The 21,879-nt window shown below is 41.7% G+C and overlaps 1 protein-coding gene across 11 annotated transcripts in view; it reads right to left on the bottom strand.

Annotated features, from left to right (window-relative positions):
- Positions 1-5,608: 5,608 nt before the first annotated feature.
- Positions 5,609-21,879, bottom strand: part of ELAVL4 (ELAV like RNA binding protein 4) — a 139,075-nt gene continuing 122,804 nt past the window's right edge. For 7 of the 11 annotated variants that reach the window (XM_016120426.2, XM_016120422.2, XM_016120427.2 and 4 more), the window contains 4 exons: positions 15,137-15,290; positions 13,239-13,464; positions 11,576-11,614; positions 5,624-8,597 (listed from right to left, as the gene is read on the bottom strand). In XM_016120426.2, coding sequence (XP_015975912.2) covers positions 8,228-8,597; positions 11,576-11,614; positions 13,239-13,464; positions 15,137-15,290 — 789 coding nt within the window. In that variant the 3' untranslated portion in view covers positions 5,624-8,227. Of the gene's footprint in view, positions 8,598-11,575; positions 11,615-13,238; positions 13,465-15,136; positions 15,291-21,879 lie in introns of all 11 variants that reach the window. The other 4 variants (XM_016120428.2, XM_016120433.2, XM_016120430.2 and 1 more) reach the window with 2 other exon arrangements.

Below are 21,879 nucleotides of genomic sequence, written 5' to 3'. Positions count from 1 at the left end.
AACCTGGTCTGGGGTCTTGGAAGGTTCGCAGGAGGCAGTGAATCATGAGCTGAACGAGTAGGATTAGCCACAGGGATGGTGCATGTGTGTACTTTGAGCAAAATGGGGCCTGGAGGAGGAGGGAAGGACATTCTAAGGAGAGGAGTCTTAATGTTTGTGAAATAGGGTAATGAGGTAGTTGCGTGAGATGGGGTGGTGGCTAAACAACCCAAAGCCCCTTTTCTCCCAAGGAGTCAAATGAGGAGGTTGAACTTTCCATTGCTAATTCCTTGGCAATGACAAGGCTGATTGTGTGGCAAGCAGGGAGGGCCGCCCTTTACAAATGGTCTAACTGGAGCTGTTTCCCATCTTGGGCGAGACAGAACTTATGATTTTTTCTTGTGCCAGAAGGAGTAGAGTTTGGGGATGTCATTCTTGTTCTGGGTATTCGTTTATGAATGAAGAAGCCTCACCTCCCTGCTCAAAAGCCTTCTGGTACCCTGTTTCCTTAAAGAAGTCTCCTGCCTCAGCCTGAGTGTCCAATCCTTTCTCTCTCATTCCTCTGCTGTCCTCGCACTGCTGCCTACCTAAGCTCCTTGGCACCTGCCTCCACCTCTTCACCAACTCCAGGAAGGCCTGACTCAGCTCCCCCTTGCCTAGCCACTCGCCACTCTACTGCACAGGCTGTTGAGGCTGCCTGCCCTACCCTAAGCCCTGTCCTTACGGTAACTCCCCAAGCCATTATTTGCCAGCAGACCATGTTGTATAGCACATGACTCCAGTCTTGGCTTTCGCTATTTTGACCAGGTTGGTCTGTATGAAGAACTGGTGCTAGCAACCTGCAAACCTGACAAACCAGGACCAACATGCTCTTTCTCTCTGGAATTGGAACTGTTTGTTCAGGGAGAATCGGACCACTGGTAGAGGGAGCATCACTGAAGAATCACAGGGAGGAGGTGGGATGGCTTGAGTCACTCTAGTACCCTGCCATCAGATGAGGGACAATGGGGTCTCTGATTGCTGAGGGGCAATCAGAGTGTCTGTTAGCGCGTGCCTGCAGTTACTATTGTATTTCAAAAGCAGCTCAAGTTCCACGAGGCAAATGAGATTTCCAAGAGCTTATTGCCACACGTATCCTGACAACTTCCTCCGTCCGCACTTAGAAGTTTTTCCTTTCCTTACACCAAGAGAAACTACCAAACCCACCTCCCCTGCCAGAGGGCCCCGCCCAAGCTCTTTAGCTCTGGGAATTCTTTCTGGCTACTGTTTAATTCCTATTATTCTTCATCCAGTGCCAGGAACATGACATATTTTATCTCTATTCCTTCCTCTGATCAGGAATCCCAGAGACATTAAACACTTGGCCCAGGGATCCAGACCCAGAACTGTCCATCACCAGTGTGTCCTCTTTCCACCAGGCCACATTATCTTTTCTTTCTGGGCCCCAGAATACTCCTTTCATTCCCCACAGGATTTCAAAATTTTCAGTAATTCTCTTTCCAGCATAGAAACAACATGGTGTAGCTAAATCATTGTTTTAGAATTCTTCTCTTTGTAACAAAACTGTAAATTTTCATTCCTATTTTTGGGGGGGGGGGCATTTCTATCATGCAGAAAATAGGTGGAAGGAAAAAAAAGCTGAATATATTTATTTATTGTTGTCCTTAGCTTGGTGCCTGGCATATGGCAGATGTTCAGAGAAAGGATTCTAGTGTAGACAAGTCTTAGGCTGGTTCCTCCACCCCAACCCTGCCTTATCTCACAGGTAGGTGGGTGTTCAACAAGCGGGGGTATCACATTGAAGGGCCATCAGTGTGGTTTACTGGAGAAACCTTGGATTGGAGCCAGATGATGTGGGGATAAATTCTAATTCTGCTATGTACAGTACAAACTTCTATCAGATGTAAAATGGGGATTATACTACGTGTCTCTCTGGTTTGTTCTGAGCACTCGGAGGCAACACAGTGAAAGGAACTGTCACCAAGGTGATACTGGTTTACACAAAGCCTTCATCTTTTATGGAGACCCATGGGGCCAGCTCCAAGGGCAGCCCAGGTAGCTTTTAAACATTCTTATCTTCAGGTCCTATACTCAGCTCTTTCCTACCTTGATGACTTTTGGTGGTTTAAATAGATTTGTCAACAAATAATTTCATTTTCAAACACTGCTGAGCAACAGTGTTTAAAATCTTTTTAGGTTTTTTTTTTTTTTTTCAATTTGCTTATAAACCAATGTTATGGAACTGTTTTTCCATTAAAGATTTGGGGAGGGTTTAGCTCCAGACACTTTGCATTAATGTAATTTACCATGTTCCTTATATAACTGGACTCATCTCTACCTTTAATTGAGGTGAGGACTTCTTGGTAATTCTTTTGGCTCTAATCATGAGATAATTATAGCCAGGGTGGTAAAACTGGGGGCTTTGAGGTCAGACAGGCCTGGGTTTGAGTTCTGTTTTCACCACCTACTCACTTGCACAAGCTACCAAATCTGAGTCTCTTTTTGCTCAGTGTGAAAGGATACCCCTCACTGACTTGGCAGAGGGACTAAATGCTTGTAGCGTGCCTAGCATATTTGAAAAGACTTAATAAATGCTACTGCTCTTTCTAGAAAAAATTTCTTAAACCTCAAGAACTTTGCTGGAAACTGTTTAAAATAATTACATGGCATCCTGGAGCGGCTTGTGAGTCCATTTTGCATTTGAACCACTAGCATATTAAGCTAGACTTGTATTGCAAAGGCTTCTAGTAATTAACCTGGGGTTGGGTGATTTTAAGCCAGTTCTCATTCTCCTGTGGAAACAAAAAAGATGAGACTGGAGAAATGCTATTCCTTTAATTGAAGGAACACTTTTATGTTCTCAGGTCTATTTTAATCTTAAGTGCCGATTATGCATCATTCTCTCCTGTTAACAGACACTTCTGTAAGTGATCTGTACAGAGAGAAATATGATTCTTACATAAATACTGTACCATGAGAAATTATCTTATTACCTAATATGCCAAAAAACTAATAAGATAAAGGAACGGTACGTGTCATTTTTGGACAATATTAAAACTTGATTTTAGCTCATAGAAAATAAAATGTAATTTCCTTTTCTATTTTCTTTTCCAGGTAGAACAAAGGCAGTGAAGGGTGTAAGGATATTATACAGCTGTGTTCCGTAAGCTTTTGCTAAGGATGTGGAATAAATCCAGGCAGAGTGGCCTCAAATTTAGATTTTAATGACTTTTCCATTTAGAAAACACATTCTTGCTGTTAATGCTATCTTGTCAGGTATGATTTTCAAATTTGCAGGTGAAGTAAAAAACGCCATTTTCTATTCAATTATACAAATGGTTGCCTCTGTGTGTTTGCACATTTAAGTCTGTTAAGGAACACATGTGTAGTTATCAACAGAAAGTAAGGGCAAACAACAAGAACTGAAAGTTCCTGAATCATCTATGACAAAAAGCAATTAAATACCAAATTTTAACAATGTAGCCAGTCTCAAATACCAACTGAGTAGAGGCCCAAGATTTTGTGAATTTCAAATGTACTTTTAAATGTTGTTCTTTAGGGTTTAAATGTTTTATTTACAAATGAACAAATAATGATTGATATTGTTGAAAGAAATTTAAACAGAACCCGAGTTGATAAAAATTTCTGTCTGTAACCATCATTTGGTTGGTGTTTGATCTTTGGTAATAGATGTGAGTGTTTTTGATGCTGCTGGTGATGATGCAAGATGGTTAGACACAGGCATGTGGCTTTTGTACTCTTCCCTTCCTATCACCTTGACGGAAATAACACCAAGTAAATGCCTTTAACCTTTTCTGGCATGCAATTTTTCATCCAAACAAACATAATGTACAGAGGACCTAAAATAAATTTAATCACCTCTGCATTCTTGTGATTTGTTAGATCTTTCTCACAAACACCTACAGAAACTATATAGTATTTACCTGGAGATCTAATGTAACAGGCTTACACCTGCAGCCAGATGAAGATTTTATTAGATGTTAGGCAGACATGTTGTGCTGATGTTGGGGAGTGTTGCCAACATAATATAAGCAGCCTGTCTTTCTATAGATATTTTTAAGACCTATTTAAAAATATTTAAATCTTATAGATTTTTCTGAAATTTTCACAATAGATCTGTTGGAGGCCAGGGAATGAACTTCATTGAACTTGTAAGATTCTTCCAACTTCTCATATTCCAAAATAATGTCTCCATTCACTTAAGTGCACTAAAATGACACCTTTAAGGATCAGGGGTGGTGATAATTGGTGGTAACTATTATAGGTTTGGTAGCATTATTTTTAGACCCGCTATGCATGTTTGTGAAGCTCTGCTATTCCTGGGGGCAACTACTAGTTTGGATGCTCAGTTTTCTTCAGAAAAGCAACATACAGGCTTGTCTGCAAGATAAAGCTAAAATAAAAACCTGTAAGTTCAACTATATGAAATTCAGGCTCACTTGGAGATTTAATATTTAGCTTGGTTAATTAAATCCCATTCTTTGCCCTGAATTTAATTATCCCAATCATTGAGGTAATTTAATATAATAATAAAAAGGGGGCTAATGAGAAATGGAAGAGAATCTGACTATACCTTCATTTGCCTCATCGGGGGTATTTCCGCTTCAAGTGTCAGTTTATGGATAATGATGTTTTATGGAGTATTATGAATTTTCAATTAGTGAGAAAATGAAAATGAAAGACAGACAGTAGATCATCAATGAATGATCCTATCAGGAAATCACTAAAAAACTCATCTTTAAAGTTCAGGGCATATTTCACTATGACTTCATGATACCTTAGGCAGTTTTCCCCCTTAGGTTGAACTTAAACCATGTTCTTTATACTATGAATAAATCCTTGGCTAGAGTTCCTATTCAAAGGTAAGAAAGTCCAAATATGCTGCTTCTAAGCAAAAATGAGTGCTAGAATAAAATGTGACCTTTCTTGTTTAGCTGTCACTTTCAGTACAAATGGTCTGTTTCCTTAATATTACTCAAGCTTTGCCTCTCATGCTGAGATGCTGTGCCATAGCCTCAGCCTCAGATTCGAATGCCAGCTGGAAACTTGCTAGCTATTTCAAGTTACTTAATCTCATTGAGCCTCAGTATTATCATCTGTGAAATGAGGATAGTGCTGTCTACTTCTCCTAGACTGCTGATGAACAAAGTGAGAGCATGTAGAGGACACCACACAACTGATGCTCCGAAAATGGTGACTTTCTTTGGAACAAGTCACAAGTATGCTTATAAATGAATAAGAGGCACTAATGTATCATGATGCCAAACATAATGCCAAATGTGCCAGCTTGTTATCAGCTAGGGCAGTGTTCCTCACACTCTGAAGTACCAGTAATTCACCTGGGGTTCTGATTAAGTATAAATTCACATTCTGCCTGAGATTCTGCCTTTTAACAACTCTCAGATGGTGCTGATGCTGCTGGTTGGAGACAACTCTTTTAGTAGCATGGAAATAGGGCAATGACTTTTGAATACTGAGTTGACTTTACAACTTAGCAAAACAAAATTTTACTCTACCTTCTTGTTTGTTTGTTTGTTTAATGATAAAAAATATTGGGGGAATCTGAAAGTGCTACAGAAAAAAGTTTGAATGAACACATTTAAAAATCTGGGAAGCTCAAATCCATTCTACACACTTTCATTTATTGTCTGGACAGATAAAGTACAAATAATTCAAACACAACAGAATTATGGGAAAAAAACATTTACAACACTTTCCCTCAGAAATTATCTAAACTAGCAAGGTTAACATGAAGTCATTCATTATAACTAAAGTATACAACTGCCTGGTCCTAAGATTTTTTTTCCTTTTTTTTCCCCCCAAGTGTGAACACATTATAGAGAAGAGATTTTGGCATGCCTTTCCCACTAATGCCTAGCAAATGCATCAAAAACTTTGCCAGCAAACTGCATTCATTCATAGCAGATGACGTAAAAAGGTTTCCCTGAATGTTGAATGAGTGTTCTCTGAACTGAAATCTGGTGTTTCTTTTTTTATTTTTTTTTCAAAACCAAAAAGAGGAAAAAAACAGAAAAAAAATTTAAAGGAGGAGTCTATGATGCAGCCTTGGTTTTCGTTACCTGTCTACACTACGACGACTACTACAAAGTTTGCCTCTTCAGTGTGAAAACAACAGTTCTGTCTACATGCACTTAGTGGGTTCAGCATGGGAAAAAACGCACAAAATAAGCACAAGTTATAAATAACCATAACGTTTTATTACCATTAAGACTAAACTTGTATTGAAAAGATTTTATATAACAAGACAAGAAAAGCAATAGCAAATTTAACTATCAACTAGATTATGCATAGCGAGTAACTGTTTCTATTACCCAGGGAAGAGCATGAACCCTTGTATTTTTTGTTTTGTTTTTGTTTTAAATATATAACCGTACAAAGCACAAACATACTGAAATGCTCAGTGCACTGGACGTGGGAGAATGCTCCCTCAGTCATTTTGTTCCCTTAGCTCTGTTTTGTTTTCACCAATCTGAATTACATTAAAATAAAGACCCAGTTGTTTTTATTTTTCTACTGTGCAGTAAGAAAAAATATTCACAACAAACATGACAATATATCAAACAATAGTTCTACACAAGTTACCTTGATACCTCTTTAACTGTCACTTAAATATCATAAGAAAACATTTTAAGACATATACAAACAAAACTAGCCAAGTGTTACAACTTATAATAAATTAACCCAAAGAAAAAATAACTTTATATATATATATTTATATTGTATATACACATACACACACAACAGAATGACACAATAATATGCTTCTTCCCATAGTTTAAGTAAACAAATAAGTAGTCTAGCCAATCTAGCTATATTTGATCTCGGCCATAGGCATCATCACATCAGCGATTAAATAAATAAGTGTTTCAAGCAACATAAACAGTGTTTCAAATGTACCAACACAGCCCAATTCTATCAGCATGGGCTACAAAGTGAATTTGAAAATTCCTTAATGAATTGAAAGCAAATGTATCTTTTGTTTTCCTCTCCTAAACACATTACATTTAACTATGATACTAAGATATGTAAATAATTTCGTAGCACCTACTGCTCAAACTAAGGAAGTTTTAGATCAAAAGGAAAATTAATCTTTTAAATTTTTGTTCTGCTGACATCCCATACTGATGACTTAAAGAAAAACTGTCTTTCAACTCATCTCCTTGCTTTTGGGTTTTGACTGTGGGGAACTGTGGTACCCTGGGTAGAACGAACACTCCTTTCCCCTAGTAATTAATAATTTTATTATTATTATTACATGCTATGAAAAGATATGAAGATCATCTGTTTATAGCCCATCCTTCAAAAAACAGTCTACGAATCCAGTTTAAAACACACATCTTGATCTCTAAAAAGTTACCAGTGCAGTATGAACGCGACAAAGTTGTCAATTTCCCCTAAATTAGCCAGTCAAAATATTTTTTTTCTCAAATCCAGATTCTCTTGTAAAAATTCTTTATATTTTATAAAAATAGATTTTTCTTGAAACCCATTTTCAGCAAAGAGACCACCTCTTTGGCAACAATGTTAATGTTATTAAATTGTTAATGTCATCAGGTATCCCCCTGGCCCCCATCCCCTAACAGAAGACTGTTTTAGTTCACATGATATAAAAGAAAAAAGGAAAAATAAAAAAATTTGCAAAAGTTTTTTTTCATTTTTGCAATTTTTATTATTCCTCTTTAATTTGCGTGGGGGTTTTTTATCGATCTGATTGGATCAACATTTTGACAAAAAAAGAAGAATCTTTTTTCTTTCTTTGAATACCGTTACTTTGTAAAAATTGTTTTATTTTTATTATTTTTTTTTGTTTTTTGTTTTTCTTCTTCAAATGAGCGAATGGTCATCTTAAAAAGACCCACCTTCAAGGAAGGTAGTAAAGTTAGCTGGCTGGGTAAAAATCCCTGCACATCGCTATCTATGTATATTATATTCAACAACGACAGCTATGAAAGAACATTCAATGCATCAAAGATATTTTTTTTTCTTTTTTTTCTAAGCATTATAAAATCCTTTCCTGGTACACCTCAGGATAACCCAATGTTTTAATACTTAGGCAACACTGGCTTATAAAGTCCATGGTTGAATATAAGCCTTGAAAAGTTTGTTTCTCTCTCTTTTGTGTGTGTGTATGCATGTGTGTGTGTGCACGCGTGTGTTTTGTTCGTATATATTTATATATATATTTTAATAATTGAGGATGGGATATTCAGGATTTGTGGGCTTTGTTGGTTTTAAAGGATACTTGCAACACTCGGTCTCCCAGGCGGTACCCGTTGAGGCTGGCGATGGCCATGGCGGCCTCGTCATAGTTGGTCATGGTGACAAAGCCGAATCCCTTGCACTTGTTGGTATTGAAGTCGCGGATGACCTTGACGTTGTTCACTGCCCCAAAGGGGCCGAAGAGCTGCCAGAGGACACTCTCATCGGAATCAGGGGACAGGTTGTAGACGAAGATACACCAGCCTGTTCCTGTGTGACCAGGGATGTTCATTCCCACAAGGCTTGTCATCCCGTCAATGGTGATTGGGGAGAACCTGGGGGGACAAGCAGAAGGGGGGACTGGTCCAGACATCAGTCTGACCAAGGATAACACAGAGATGCACAGACACAGACACGGGGCAGAGGGCTGAGTGAGTGTTTGCAGGAGAGTCTTCAGGGTTTAAAAAACAAAATGCAAAAACTAATGTCTGTGGTATTTCCTCTGATGGGAATGGCTAGACTGGCTAAGGCACTTATATGCCAAGAGAAAGGCCTAGGTCAATTCCTAAAAACCACAAGGAACTCGCAAAACAAGGCTCTATCATAGTTCTATCACGGTATATTTTCAAAGGGTATCCCACCCTGACCATTATCCTCCCTCCTCACAATAGACAGTGAGCTTTAGGGGAAAAGGGCTCCATTTCTTTCATTCTGTTGCTCTATTTATTTATTCAGTGGACCACAAATGGGAACGTCACGGACATAGTGATACGAAGAAAACACTCAAAAAATGTTTACTGATTGGATAAGTGAATAACATTGGTGGATGCCAATGCTTGGGAAATTTTATTTTTTAAGGCAGATTAGGGGATGGCCGTCAAAGTGCTCAAGTCTACCATCTTTGCAGTCCCTTCTCTTAATGGTTGTTAAAGATCTCTTGATATTATTGAGGTTGGAGACAACGTGAGAATGAACAGGCATGTCTTGTTAATCAGATGGGTGGCTCATGTTTAATTTAGCATTTATTCAAGAGTTTCAAAAAAAAAAACCTCCAAGTAATAATAATAAATATGTGTCACTCCTTGATGCTATATTATCTGGAATTCATTTCTAAGCATCACAGAAGCAAGATTTCAAGTGGTTTGTACATTTATGTATCTTGAATCACTGTACATTGGAAAGGCAGAAAACTGTTATTTGCCCTATTACAACTACTTTTGTATTTGGCTTCAAAATCTCAGTTTTTATGTAATCTTGAAAAGAAAAACAACCCTTCAGATTCTATTCACTGTCTGTTAAAATATATCCATGTGTGATTCATGATGGATGCATCGGATGAAACAATTAGGTTGTCAGTGTCTACAGCAGAAAAATATTTGTTAACATTTTCTTTTATATTAAACTTATATAGGGATTTTGATCCTGTACATTGACTAGTTTCTTGCTTTTCATTTTTTTTTTTTTCCCCTGAAGTGGAGATAGGAGGAGAAGAAGCAAAAACTGAGGAAAAGAATGGGGTAAAGTATCATCTAGGGCTGTTAAAAAATATGCAAATATTCCTAGAGATTTGAAAGTCCTATGAAAGAAAAGTTCTGTATCTAGAATTTAGATAATCAAATGGCTGCTTAAGATATGCTAAACATAACAACTCAATCAACATTATCTTTTTTTTTTTTTTGTATTATTCCCTAAGTCAACCTCCTCTCTTGCTTAAAAACAAATAACAAGACAAACCAAAAAACATCATTGTACAGATACTTAAAAGGAAAAATCCATGTTTAATTGTTATGTGCATTATTTCTGAAGACTGTTTTCTCAACCTTTTCTCCTCCGGGTGAACTGACCCTTTCAGTTTATAGGTAGAGAACAGTTAAGTATTTGTGTTAAGGCCAAAGTCAGGGTCAGCAAAGAGGTTTTAATTCTAGCTGGTAATGGTTACCTGGAGCACTTTGGTAGGAAGGATTCTGGGCCCAAATCTGGTTTTTAATAGGAAAAGAGAATGAATGCTCTTATCAAGTAGTGACGTTTACTGTGTGGGGGACGCTAGAGGAGGTGGCGGCACACGTGCAGCTGCTGAGTCTTCCCTGGCCTCACCTACGTATAAGCATCTCTCTCTTCATAACATTTGGTGCTACTTCACTAAAGTTGGGGAGGGGCAAGGGTAGGGAAACAGAGCTGGGAAAGATGTAAAATGCATGGGGGCAGGCAATCGGTGGGCTAGACACGTGGAGATAATTCCCTCCCTGGTACTGGAATGGAGATTTGAGAGGCTGCTGCTCTGATAGTGGAGTCTGCAGTCAAGTTACTTCCTCCACTGTGTGCCTTTTTCCAGGGTCGGGGTACTTACCATGCATGGCCAAGGGGTAAAAGAACTGCCTCATACAGGGGGTGCAACTATTAAAGACCATGTCTCCTGCCTTGACTGTAGGAAGGGGAATTAAAGTTTGCAGCTCTACCGAGCAGGATGATGAAGATGCTATGTTTCTACCAACTCAGTGGAGCTTATCAAAAGCACATTTGGGAATCTCCCGGACACAGTGACATAATGTACTCAACTTCTGAGATTCAGCTTTGAGACTAGGTTTGGACCCTTGTGACTACATTCAGAGAGCCCCAAAAGCCTTGACTCTATCTGAACCCCTGACTTGACAAACAGGCTTTTAAGTGAACGAAACAGCAAGTTTAAAACACACATACAAAGATAATCAAGGGAGGATTTATAATAACTGTTAAAACCTGTAACAAAAAAACCCCCCTGGTTGAGGTGCACACAGATACACTTCATTCTCAGGCTGTGCCCTGAAAAGCACTGGGTGGAGGCAGGGAAGCACAAGGTAGAAGGTCATCCACGCATTTGTTCAAGCTTTGGCCAGGGCTGGTAGTCCAAAATCTAATTTCTACACTGACAATCATAAGATTGTCAACCATGATTAGCAAAATGTTCTAATTTTGATTTGCTGGAATCTGCCCTCTTAACTGAATCTTGGCATTGCTAATGCAAAACAGTTGCTCTGCAAGTTTGCAAAATCGGCTGGCAGAGTCAGAGCCTTCCCACTCAGGGGGAGCCGCTCGGAGGACCAGATTATCAAGAGCTTGGTAGCTGTGGCACCTGAACCATAGGAGAAGCCCACCTGCAAATAAAAGAAAAAGTGAAACACACAAACACACTTTGTGTGCCCTAAAAGAAACAAAACCAACTGAGGTCTGAAATTAAAATTAAGAATTTGACATGCTGGTGGAAGAAAAAGGAAGAATTAAAAAAAAAAAAAGTAAAGTTAGTGAATTAAAAAAAAAAAAATTCTAGCCCCAGTCTGTGCCAACACGGACATCTGGCAATCTGTGGAGTTTTAATTACCTCTTTACGCCATAGGCCATATTAAGCAAATTGTCCAGCCTGCAAAGAGAAGGAGGGTCTCTGGGTTAATGCCTCACAGATGGCAAGATCGCTCAATGGAACTATTAATAAGAATGCTCCATTTTCAAAGAAGAAAAGCTCGACAACTTTCCCCAATGCTTAGGAGTCTATCCGCCAGTAGTTCCCCCCTTCCCTGCCTCCTGTTACAAGTAATTCATGTTCAGGTCAATGATAGAGTTTAAAGCAAGTGTCTGATGAATCTCCCTTTCTTTCAAGGTTCGAATTAATCCCACTGCCCCCACCTCTCAGAACATTCGTGTGTATTTTATTTTATACTGTGCGTAGAACTGTTACAAAGAGGCGGCCTCTTAAATTGTTCCGCATTTTATTATAATTAAACTTGTGAATAAAGGTCTCTGCTCCAGATTAACAGTCTGCGCACACACACCGCGCACGCCAGATGAGTCTTTTCTCTTAGCCTAGCTACGTTAACTAACTCTTCTTACCATACACATCTTTAGGGGGTGGGGGGAGTTTGGGGGTTAAGATTTTAAAAAATTAGCGTACTATTTACAACCTGAAAGCACCTCCCAGCAAACCACCATTATGTTATAATCTCCCTCAAGCTTAGTACCTTACTTGGGGACAAGTTATCCACGCCATGGGGAAGTAGTAACCATAGTTTCCACCATTAGAAGCCTGTTGGAAAGGCTTTTTACATAAATACTGCATGTGCTCTCACACAAAATAAAAATTAGACGACTTGGACTCTTCATGAAATCGTTAACCGTTTCAATTCATAGGGCATGGGAGGATGCGATGGAGGCTGTTTTTTCTTCTTATTGTGGCCAGATGGAAGGGCTGACTATCTTCCCATGTGATGTTTGAAAAGAAGAAGAACCCTTTCATGAAAGGGAAGTTGGGACATGGGTGGAATGAAATAATTATTTAGAATTATTATGGGTAGGTCAAGAATATTCTTATCACTTGCATGATGGAGTCCAGTTAAGGTCAGACTGCCTTCATGGAGAGAAAGCTGTCTTTTGGAAGTGACCCAGGAAAAAGGAGAAACTCCACTGCCTCAGGAGCTTCCTGAAGGGTTGGGTACCTGAAGGGACACTAATAAGGCTCCGACAAAATCCTCCTCCTTGTCTCCCCACAGTCTGATAACTTAATAGTCAAAGTAAAGTTAATCCAAAAGTGCATACCCCTGTGTCCCTAACCTAGCAGTCACCTGCAGAAGAAAGAGGAGGACAGGCCAACCCATTCTCTTTGGCAAGGACCTGCCTCCTGACTCTTTTCTTTGACTTTATTCAAGCCACTGCCTTAGACTTAAGTCGAAGCTGCTGGTCACATTTGTGATTAACTCTTGTTGAAAAGTGAACCATCTTATTTGGTTAAATGCAGAAATTTTATTTCAACCAAAGAATCTGAAGCTTAACTACAGTCATGGTGATAAGGTAGAAGGGGGGTTGGAAGAGCCTCGGCTCTAATTATCTTATTTTATGGGAGTGAAAACTGAGGCCGGGGGCGGGTAGTTCGTTGTTTGCACAGTGATCCTGAGTGCAGAGGTTCTTATCCTTGCCTGATCCTTCAGGGCTGTGGATTTCCCTGGTCCTTGACCAGCTCTGGACCCATGTAGCAAGTGTGTGGGCATGCCTACCTGAACCTCTGAGCCTGGTGGTGAAGTGGGCCAGGGTAGCGCCGGTTGGGGGACTGGTAGAGCTGGGACAGCAGGGCCTGGCTGGACTTCTGGCTGGGGTTGTTGGCAAACTTCACAGTAATCGGTTCTGTAGCACCGCTGGGCTTCTGGCTGTTCAGCCCTTTGATGGCTTCTTCTGCCTCGATCCTCTTATCAAAGCGGATGAATCCCACCCCTCTGGACACTCCTGAGGAAAGAGAAAGAGCCTTCATCAAGAGTGAACAAGCCAAACTGGTAAACATCTCCAGGAAGAGATGGGCTGAGCCCCATGGACATTCTGTGGGGAGTCAGCCCATCAGTGGGGCCAGGGCTGAGCCTGGCTCCTCGAATCTCTCTTACTCGTCAAAATGAATCCGCCTGCATTTCTGCTGTTGTGGCTCTGGATAGGCGACTATCACCCACAAAATACAGGCATCTATCACATCTGTCCCTTCTAGCCCTGCTTGGTCCTTGTCTCCCTTTAGGTGCTGTAACTGATCATCTACTGTCACGTTTCTAGTCCTCCAGTGGGTCCTCCAGACCTAGCAATTAATTAATCTATTTGAAAAGCAAACTCTTACCACATTACATCCTTTAAAAATACCTTCTATACCTTTTCTGTACCTTTTCAATTTTTTGCCTTGTGCATGGTACCCGTTCCTTACTGCCCCCAACTCCAAACTCAGAATAACAAACGAAACCCACGAAACCCTTCCATGGCTCCATGGTACATACAGTTAAAGTCCAGACTTTCTAAAGTGGCATTTAATGTCCATGACGATCTGCCCCTAAGTTCCCTGTTAAGCCTCACGTCGGCCATGCTGAACTGCCAGATATTTCTTGGACAGATTGTGTTCTTCCTTGACTCCATACCTTGAACTATACCCTAATAACCTATGCCATAAGATACATCCTATCCGCCGAGAATGCTCTATCCCTCCTTCTTGCCAGATTACGGCAAGTCATCCTCCAAAACCCTGTTCAAACATCACATCCTTGGTGGAGCCTTCCCAGCAATCCCAACCAGGTACAGCATGCCTTCTCCTGAGCTCTCACAGTGTACTGCACAGCCTCTAGCAGGTACTCATCACATTGGAACCCTGTAAGGTGGGACCGTTTCTCCATCCCTGGTCCCTATGTCTCTCTACACAGTGGGGCATAGCTGGCTTCAGTGAGGGTTTGTTGCATGAATCAAATAATAAGCACATGCTGAACTGCTCCTGGGGGTGGGGGTGGGGAGTGGGTAGTTAAATGGAGATCAAGTCAGAAGTAGGTGAAAGCATTTTGTCATTAAAAATGCAACCTAGGGTGCCTTACATTTCTTACTGAGAGTGGTGGTTGCCTTTCATTATTGTGGACAAAATAGTGCAATACCAGGTCCCGGGTTCATATTTCTACACTGCTACTAAATGGCTGAACGCAAGTCAGATTCTCTACTTTGGACCTCTGTTTCCTCACATGTAAAATGAGGCAGTCTGAGGATCCTTCAACTCTATAATTCTATCTTTGGAGCTAGGGTTATACACACAGATTCTTTTCACACACGAATGTGATGTTCCTGGTTAAGGGTTGGAAGAGACTTTGAAGGTCACAGAGACCCACTCTCAACCTTGATACCTGAGTCCTTTTCACAACCCTCCCAAGTAGTGTAGCTGCTGCTGGAACAGTTCCAAGAATGGAGATCTCCTGCCTCCTGAGATGGCCCATTTTAAATTTGGGCCTTTGACTGAGGAGTCTTTCTCTTAATGTAAAAAATCTGTCTACTCGTGACCTATATCCTTTATCCTAAGCAACCATTACCCCTATGCTCCTATGGGTCACAAATCACTGGCTGGTGACACTAAGACACAAGGAAAAGAAATGACAAAGAAACACTTAACCTGTGACTTGATCAACCAGGATTCGTGAGGTGATGATACGGCCATATTGCGAGAAAAGCTGCTCCAATTCCTTTTGGGTCATCGTTTTGGGAAGGCCGCTAACGTAGAGGTTAGCATCCCTGATTGAGGCAGAGCTTGGACGGGCATATGAGACCTAGGAAAAGGCAAAAGGAGCTAAATCCATTATAGGCAACACCCTCAGAGTAGAGACTGAGTCAACAGCTAAGATGACAGTGCCTATCATTCTAACTCGTGGTGTCAGTGTAAATAACTCGGCAACTCAGGTTTTTTTGCTATTCTTGTAATAGTAATGAGGACCAGGAGAACAGCAATAGAAGAACAAAAGGAGAGTTGACGATAACTTAAAACAAATGCACAGATAAGGGTCTCTAAGTGCAGAACAAAATAGCTACTGTATGGCAGCTGTTAAATGTAGAACTGCCCACGCTTAGAGTTTTGAAGATTTACCTCCTGGATGTGGGTGTATAGATGATTTACTGTATCCAACACATAATAATCTTTGAATAAACCAAAAAAAAAAAAAAAAAAAAAAAAAAACCTCATGAAATTCTGCTCTGCAGATTTCTCTCCTTGCCATCCTCCCTACCCTCGGCCCCTCTTCCTGAGCACATAAGAGTGATCAGGTTCTCTAGAAAATTTTTAATGCCCCATCCTTTGTGTTGCTCCAATCTGTTCCCACAAGGTTTGCTCTCACTGCATGACAAAGTGCTGGTGAAATGGGGCTGAATGAACATCTGCTTGTGAAACTGGATATGTGACCTTGTCATAACATCTGCAAGAATCAGTTGCCTTTGAACCTGGAGGTGGAGCAGATAAAACCACAACTAACAAAATGAGGGCAAGGTGGAAAAGAGGGAGGGAGAGGGCAGGAGGAGAGAGAAGTGAGCCTCACTGATGCTTATAATAAGTTCGACTTTGTAAATTTGTCCTCCCGGATCTCTCAACTGCTTACCCCCCCAAAAGCTAACACAGAAGTGTAAACAGATCTGAAATTCCATCTGCAAGAAGCCAAATCTGTAGCAGCACACACAAGCAAAGCAAACCCCAGCAGTCATTAATTTTAGACTTTCATTTACTTATTTATTTATTTTTTTAAGAAAACAACATCAGACGTTGAAATATAATTTACAGCTAGTCTAACAAAAGCACTTTCCTGCTAAAGCTATTTCTGGGCAGTTATGGCTCAGAATAGATGATGAAAACAGTCATTTCAGAGCACATCTGACAACGTTGGACAGGAAGGGACCTATATGCCTTAGCATTTTTCAGTTGGGAGTTTTATTTAATCTATAACCAACTCACAAGACCTGCTAAGACTATAGAGGTAAGTGTATGTGTGTGTGTGTGCACAAATGCATGCACACACACACACCGTGAACACACAAAAGCATGTGAGCAAAAGGAATTGTACGGGTTAAACTGGATTTTTGGCATTAAAAACTAAACCGCCAACGGCGCAGTGGACCTTGAGTCCGAGAATGGGTCTAGCAAAGAGGAATGAGGGATGAGCAGACCCCTTCACCACGGCACTTGCTCCCTTTCCGTGATAGAGATGCCTGGTCCTTTTATGGGTTCCAAACCTACAAATAGATATTGCCTCAACAGATGAAATGATGTGACTAAGCTGCCTTGCTGGCCTCCTCCCACCGGTGGAGTGAGGCAGCCACCTGTAGTGTCTACATCTTCTAGACTCTCATGGGCAGCCTCTCTAGGCTCCTTCCCAGCACACGGCTGACAGGCACAGGGACCTATACATAGAGGGCTCCCGTATGTGCATTTTTGGGGGGTGGTGGGGTGAAAGACCGGGAACCCTATGTGACTGCCCGGACAGGGCATCAATCCACACAAGGTTCTCTTACCCTTGTTCTTTAGGGGACAAAGGCTTTTGGGTTATAACCCTGCAAAACTCTTTTAGGCATGAGGAAGGAGAAAGAAATAAAAACATAGTGATAGGTCCATGGTAATGATGGTCTCCCTGGTCTCACCCTGGCAAAGTAATTATCTAAATAATTTTTGTGTTGCCCTAAAACATACCCTCTCACTTCTGTGCCTTTACTCATGGAGAACAATTTTCTACCTACTTCCCCAGGTCCAAATTCTACTTTTTCAGGCTCAGCTCAAATATAACCTTCTCTAAACTGCTTTCCCTGATCTTACCTCCTCCTAAAACCTCCCTCACCCAGAGGTGCTCTCAATGAACTGCACGTACGGTACTTAACCTGCTCTGACCTTGATTCACCATCTCTCCATCTAGTCTGATGATCTCCTTGAGGTCATGGATTGTATGTGTGTGTCTTATTCATCTCTGTGGCTCTAGCTCCCAGTACAGAGCCTGATGTTCACTGAGTACTCAATACCTGAACGAATAAATGAACACTCACAGATCATAATGAATGATGTTGACATTAATGGTTCTGTGGAGTTAACTGAAGCTTGGATTCCTGAGAATTAAGGGGGATCACTGAGAGTTAAGCACGGAAATCACAATGTTTGGGGTTGGAAGGACTGAAAAGATTGTTCTAGGGCTAGACATCATGTGGAGTCCTTCTCTTAGCAAACATTTCCTGAGGCACAGTGCTGTATGCTGAGGCGTACAACAGGCAAGAAGAAGGCATGATATCTTGCTTGAAAGGACCTCCAACTGCAATGGATGCAATAGATAACACACAGAAGGTACTCAACAAATGAATTAAATAGACGAATGGAGGATATACATATGGGCCAATGATCACAATGCTGCCAGCGTGTGCTATTCAAGGGCTATGTATAGGTACAACTGGAACACAGAGAAGGGAGAGACTAATCTCCCTTTAATTGCAGGTTAATAGGGTGAGGAAGAAGACAGAGCTGAAGTGAGAATAGTGGTGAGACAGGTGGTATGACACTGTGGTGGCCTGATGACATCCCTCTTCTATTGTGAAGACTGGTGAGAAGATGGAGGTTAAAGACTTACGGTAGTGCCTGCCTGGCACCCAATAAAACTCACCAGATACTAACGACCTTGATTTCCATTAGTTCTGGAAAGACAGAGCTGGCATACAGAGAGGAGCAGAGTGAAACAGACCAGCTAGGTAAAAGGAGCTGGCACTGGAAAGTAGATGATACAACCCAAACCAGTTCCTCAAAAGATGATTCTGGCAGAGGCAGAATCTCAGCCCAGGAGAAATACTGCTATAGATCCCCAGAGACAGACCCCCATTACAGAGCAGCAACAAATCCCAAAGGTGAAGAGCATCTTGATCGTTCTCTACCAAGTCTAATTCCTGCTGCTTAGTTTTTCTCCTCTATTTGGAACCTTAAGTCTATTGTTCTCTTAGTCCCCTGTCCAGAAAATCTGTAGAAGTAGGAAATGGCCAAAATGACAGTAATAGAATCTTCACACGTTTAATATCTAAACTGCTCATCCCAGTATCTAAATTTTTCAAGTTTCTTCATACATTTATTAAATCCTCACTCAGCAACTACAAATGGCAGACCCTTTGTTAGAGTGAAACATTTCTTAAAAATCCCAATTTTCAGCTCCTGCAAAGAGTCAGGCATTGCTGGCTTATTAACCCCACTGAACCAGTGGCCTAGAGCCTGGGGCTTCCAGTGCTGGAGACAGCACTCTAGAGAACCTCAAGCCTTAGACTGTGAGGATCCTGCTTGATTCATTCATCCAGAATCTCTAAAGACAAGACTGGCATTTCTAGGCCAGCACCGATCTTGCTCTGGAGCTCAGAGAGAGCAGGAAGTGGGTTGGCCATGCTTCTTTCTCAGAGAAAGGGTGGCCTGAAGGCAAGTGATGGTGAACAAGCTGACTTTACAAATGCTCTTGAGTGAAGATCTGCATTCCCTCCCAACTCCACATCTCTCTCCATCCCTGCAGGCTCACAGCAACCGTACCCTCTCAAGAGTGACAGTGCTGAGATGCAGCGTGGAACTCTGAGCCCTGACTGTAGGCAGGCTCCAGCATTCACTAGCTGTGTGACCTTGGGCAAGTAATTCGATCTCAGTAAATCTCAGTTTCTTTACCGGTAAAAGGAAAGACAATTTTCCGTTGATGGTTTATTGTAAAGAATTGAGATAACAGATTGAACGTTTGTCTAGCATATACCTAGAATTTAATAGATACTTGGTAAATACGATTGATTATGTGATGAGTTATACAGGTTTTGTGGGCCAGCCTAGGACTCTAGCACCCAGACTTAAGACACACTTTTCAATTTTACCACACAAGTAAACATCTAGCACACAACCAATGAGTGCCTAGAGAGGTACTCTGTCAGTCGCGGCGGGGGGGGGGGGGGAGGGGGTCTGGATCATCGTTTACCACTTCCTTGCCATGCATCTTCACTAACACGTGCCTATAGATTCCACTGCTTCACATCCACAAAGCACTTTTTATTTTCCCACGTGACTTTACAAGGCTGCTCTCAGTGATTCTCACCAAGGTGGTAAGGCAGGCATGTCTCTCCTCAGATGGGGCAGCAGGACCAGGGCTGGGGGCTAGCCCTTCCCACACAGCATGTACAGGTTCCTTCACCTGTTCACAGCCAGGGCCTGGCCCGGGCAGGGAGGAGGAACAGCATGGCCTGGGAAAAAACATTTCCCGAATCATCTGGCAACAGCTCACCCCTCGTCTGATCTGCCATGGTACAGAAAAGTGAGAGGACTTAGAAAACATGATAAAGGTAGGATCTCGGGTGTCAGGAGGAGGATAAAGTGAGAGGAAAAGGCATCCTTCTCTGCCCTGGAAGGTGCTCCTTCAGGAAACCACTGGTATTAGAAGATGGGAGTTCCATTCATTCCTCCCTTTCCTGGGCACTTACTGTGCGTGAGGCCCTGTGCTGGGGGCTGGGAGCATCTCTGCTTCAAGGACCCCACAGTCCATGAGGGAATTAAGCAAACAAATGAAGAGTGCGATGCAGAAGCCTGCTCTTGACAAGGGTACTCACTTCTCGCTCTCAGTGCTTCCTTTCATGTGGAAGGAGGCCCCCGGAGCAACGGTCTAGGCTACTTTGTACCCCTTTCCTCCCTCTTTTCCCGGGAAGTGAAGTGGCCGCTCTGAATAGGCTTCAATAAAGGAAATGGGCATGTGAGCCTCAGATGCTGCCTGCTTCCTCCCTTCTGGGAGCCAGATGCCAGCCGAAAGCGCACTTTCTGTTCTAGGCTCTAAGTTCTGTGGGAGCAGGCTATGCTATCATATGGGAAGGCCTGTGGGGACCGGAGCGCCTGTGACAGGGTATTGTCAGTCTGTCGAAGTATGGGGTTCCGTTTCAGGAAACCCATTGTGTCCATGGAATCAATCTGGGCCTTAATTAGGAATAATGATGACCTCAGGATTCCATATGTTTTCCTCTTTTATCTCATCTCTCAATTGGTTTAGAATTTGGATGTGGAAAAAAGAAGTGTCATTTGTTGGGTCCCTTTGAAGTACAGTATGGACCTCTACCACTGACTGAATGTATTCTTTTATTTATTTATTTAATTTCTTTTAAAGCCTACAGCACCTGGCCTTCCTAGGTGGTCTCCCATCCAAGTGCTAACTTGGATGCTCTCAGTGATTCTCACCAAGGTGAGACATTCAATCAGTAGGCCTGACCCCACTTAGCTTCTGAGATCAGATGGGATCGGGCTTGTTCAGGGCGGCATGGCCATAAACTGAATGTTTCCATGATTTCAGCATTCTAGTCACAGAGCTGCTAATCTCTACAACCACGGTTCATGGCAAGAGGAAATAAAGGTGACAGGTGAGACTAGTAGAAAAGGTGACTAGTGATCCCAGTAGAAAACACTGTCCTTGAAATCTGCTTCACAGAAACTTGGTGCTAGAAGTGGCCTCAAAAGTTCTGGGCAGGATCCAAGACAGCTGGCCACACGACTTACATATTTCTAAGGATAGGAAGATCCTACACCATCACTGGCCATCACTGATTATTAGAAAGTTCCCCCTTCTACTGAGTTCAAACCCCCAGAGCGTCTGTCCTTTTATTATTCTAGCTCCACATACTAGGAGTGTCCTTCCTGTCCTCATCACCTCTTATCTTGTGGGTCTCACTGATGGGTACGAGTTAGAGTATGAGGAAACTGTATTTTGAGATAGGCCACTCCATAGGAAGTTCTTTTTTATGTTGCCTTAACTGAAACTACGCATCTATTCTGGAATGGAAAGGAAACAGAGATTAAGAGGAAAAGCTTTGAGGTTGGAGAGATGTGGATTTAAATCCTGACCACTTACTTGCCGTGTGAACTTGAGGTAAGTCACTTAATCTGACTGACCTGCATCACTTGAATAACATAGTTTAGAAGCTTTCTAATAGAGATTTTTGAGAGTTGAGCAAATTAAGGCATATAGGATTCCTGGACACAATGCCTGGCACACAGTAAGTGCTCAATAAATAGTGGTTTTGATATAATTGCTATGAGTTAGGCCTTACGCCAGACACCAGGAGCGCAGAAATAATACAATGGTCCCTGACATGTAGGACTCCGAATCTAGCAGAGGAAACACACAGAGACCGATCATTTCAGAAGATCAGGCTGCAGACTTTCCCGTCTGCTGTAACACCCTACTCTGAGTGAGCACAAACTCCCCAGAGCATACAGATCCCTGGGGGGACATTCACTCCAAAGAGACCAGGAGAACAGACTCTAGGGCTGCCAGGGCCTTCTAGGAGCAACCCTCCTAGGGACCTTTTATCCTACCTCCAAGAGCAGGGAGAGAAGAAAGAAGCCAGCTG

This window comes from Rousettus aegyptiacus, unplaced genomic scaffold (genome assembly GCF_014176215.1).
Source record: "Rousettus aegyptiacus isolate mRouAeg1 unplaced genomic scaffold, mRouAeg1.p scaffold_m13_p_1, whole genome shotgun sequence".
Classification (NCBI taxonomy): Eukaryota; Metazoa; Chordata; class Mammalia; order Chiroptera; family Pteropodidae; genus Rousettus; species Rousettus aegyptiacus.
Note: the sequence above shows the minus strand (reverse complement) of the source record. Positions and strands in the feature narration are given on the sequence as shown.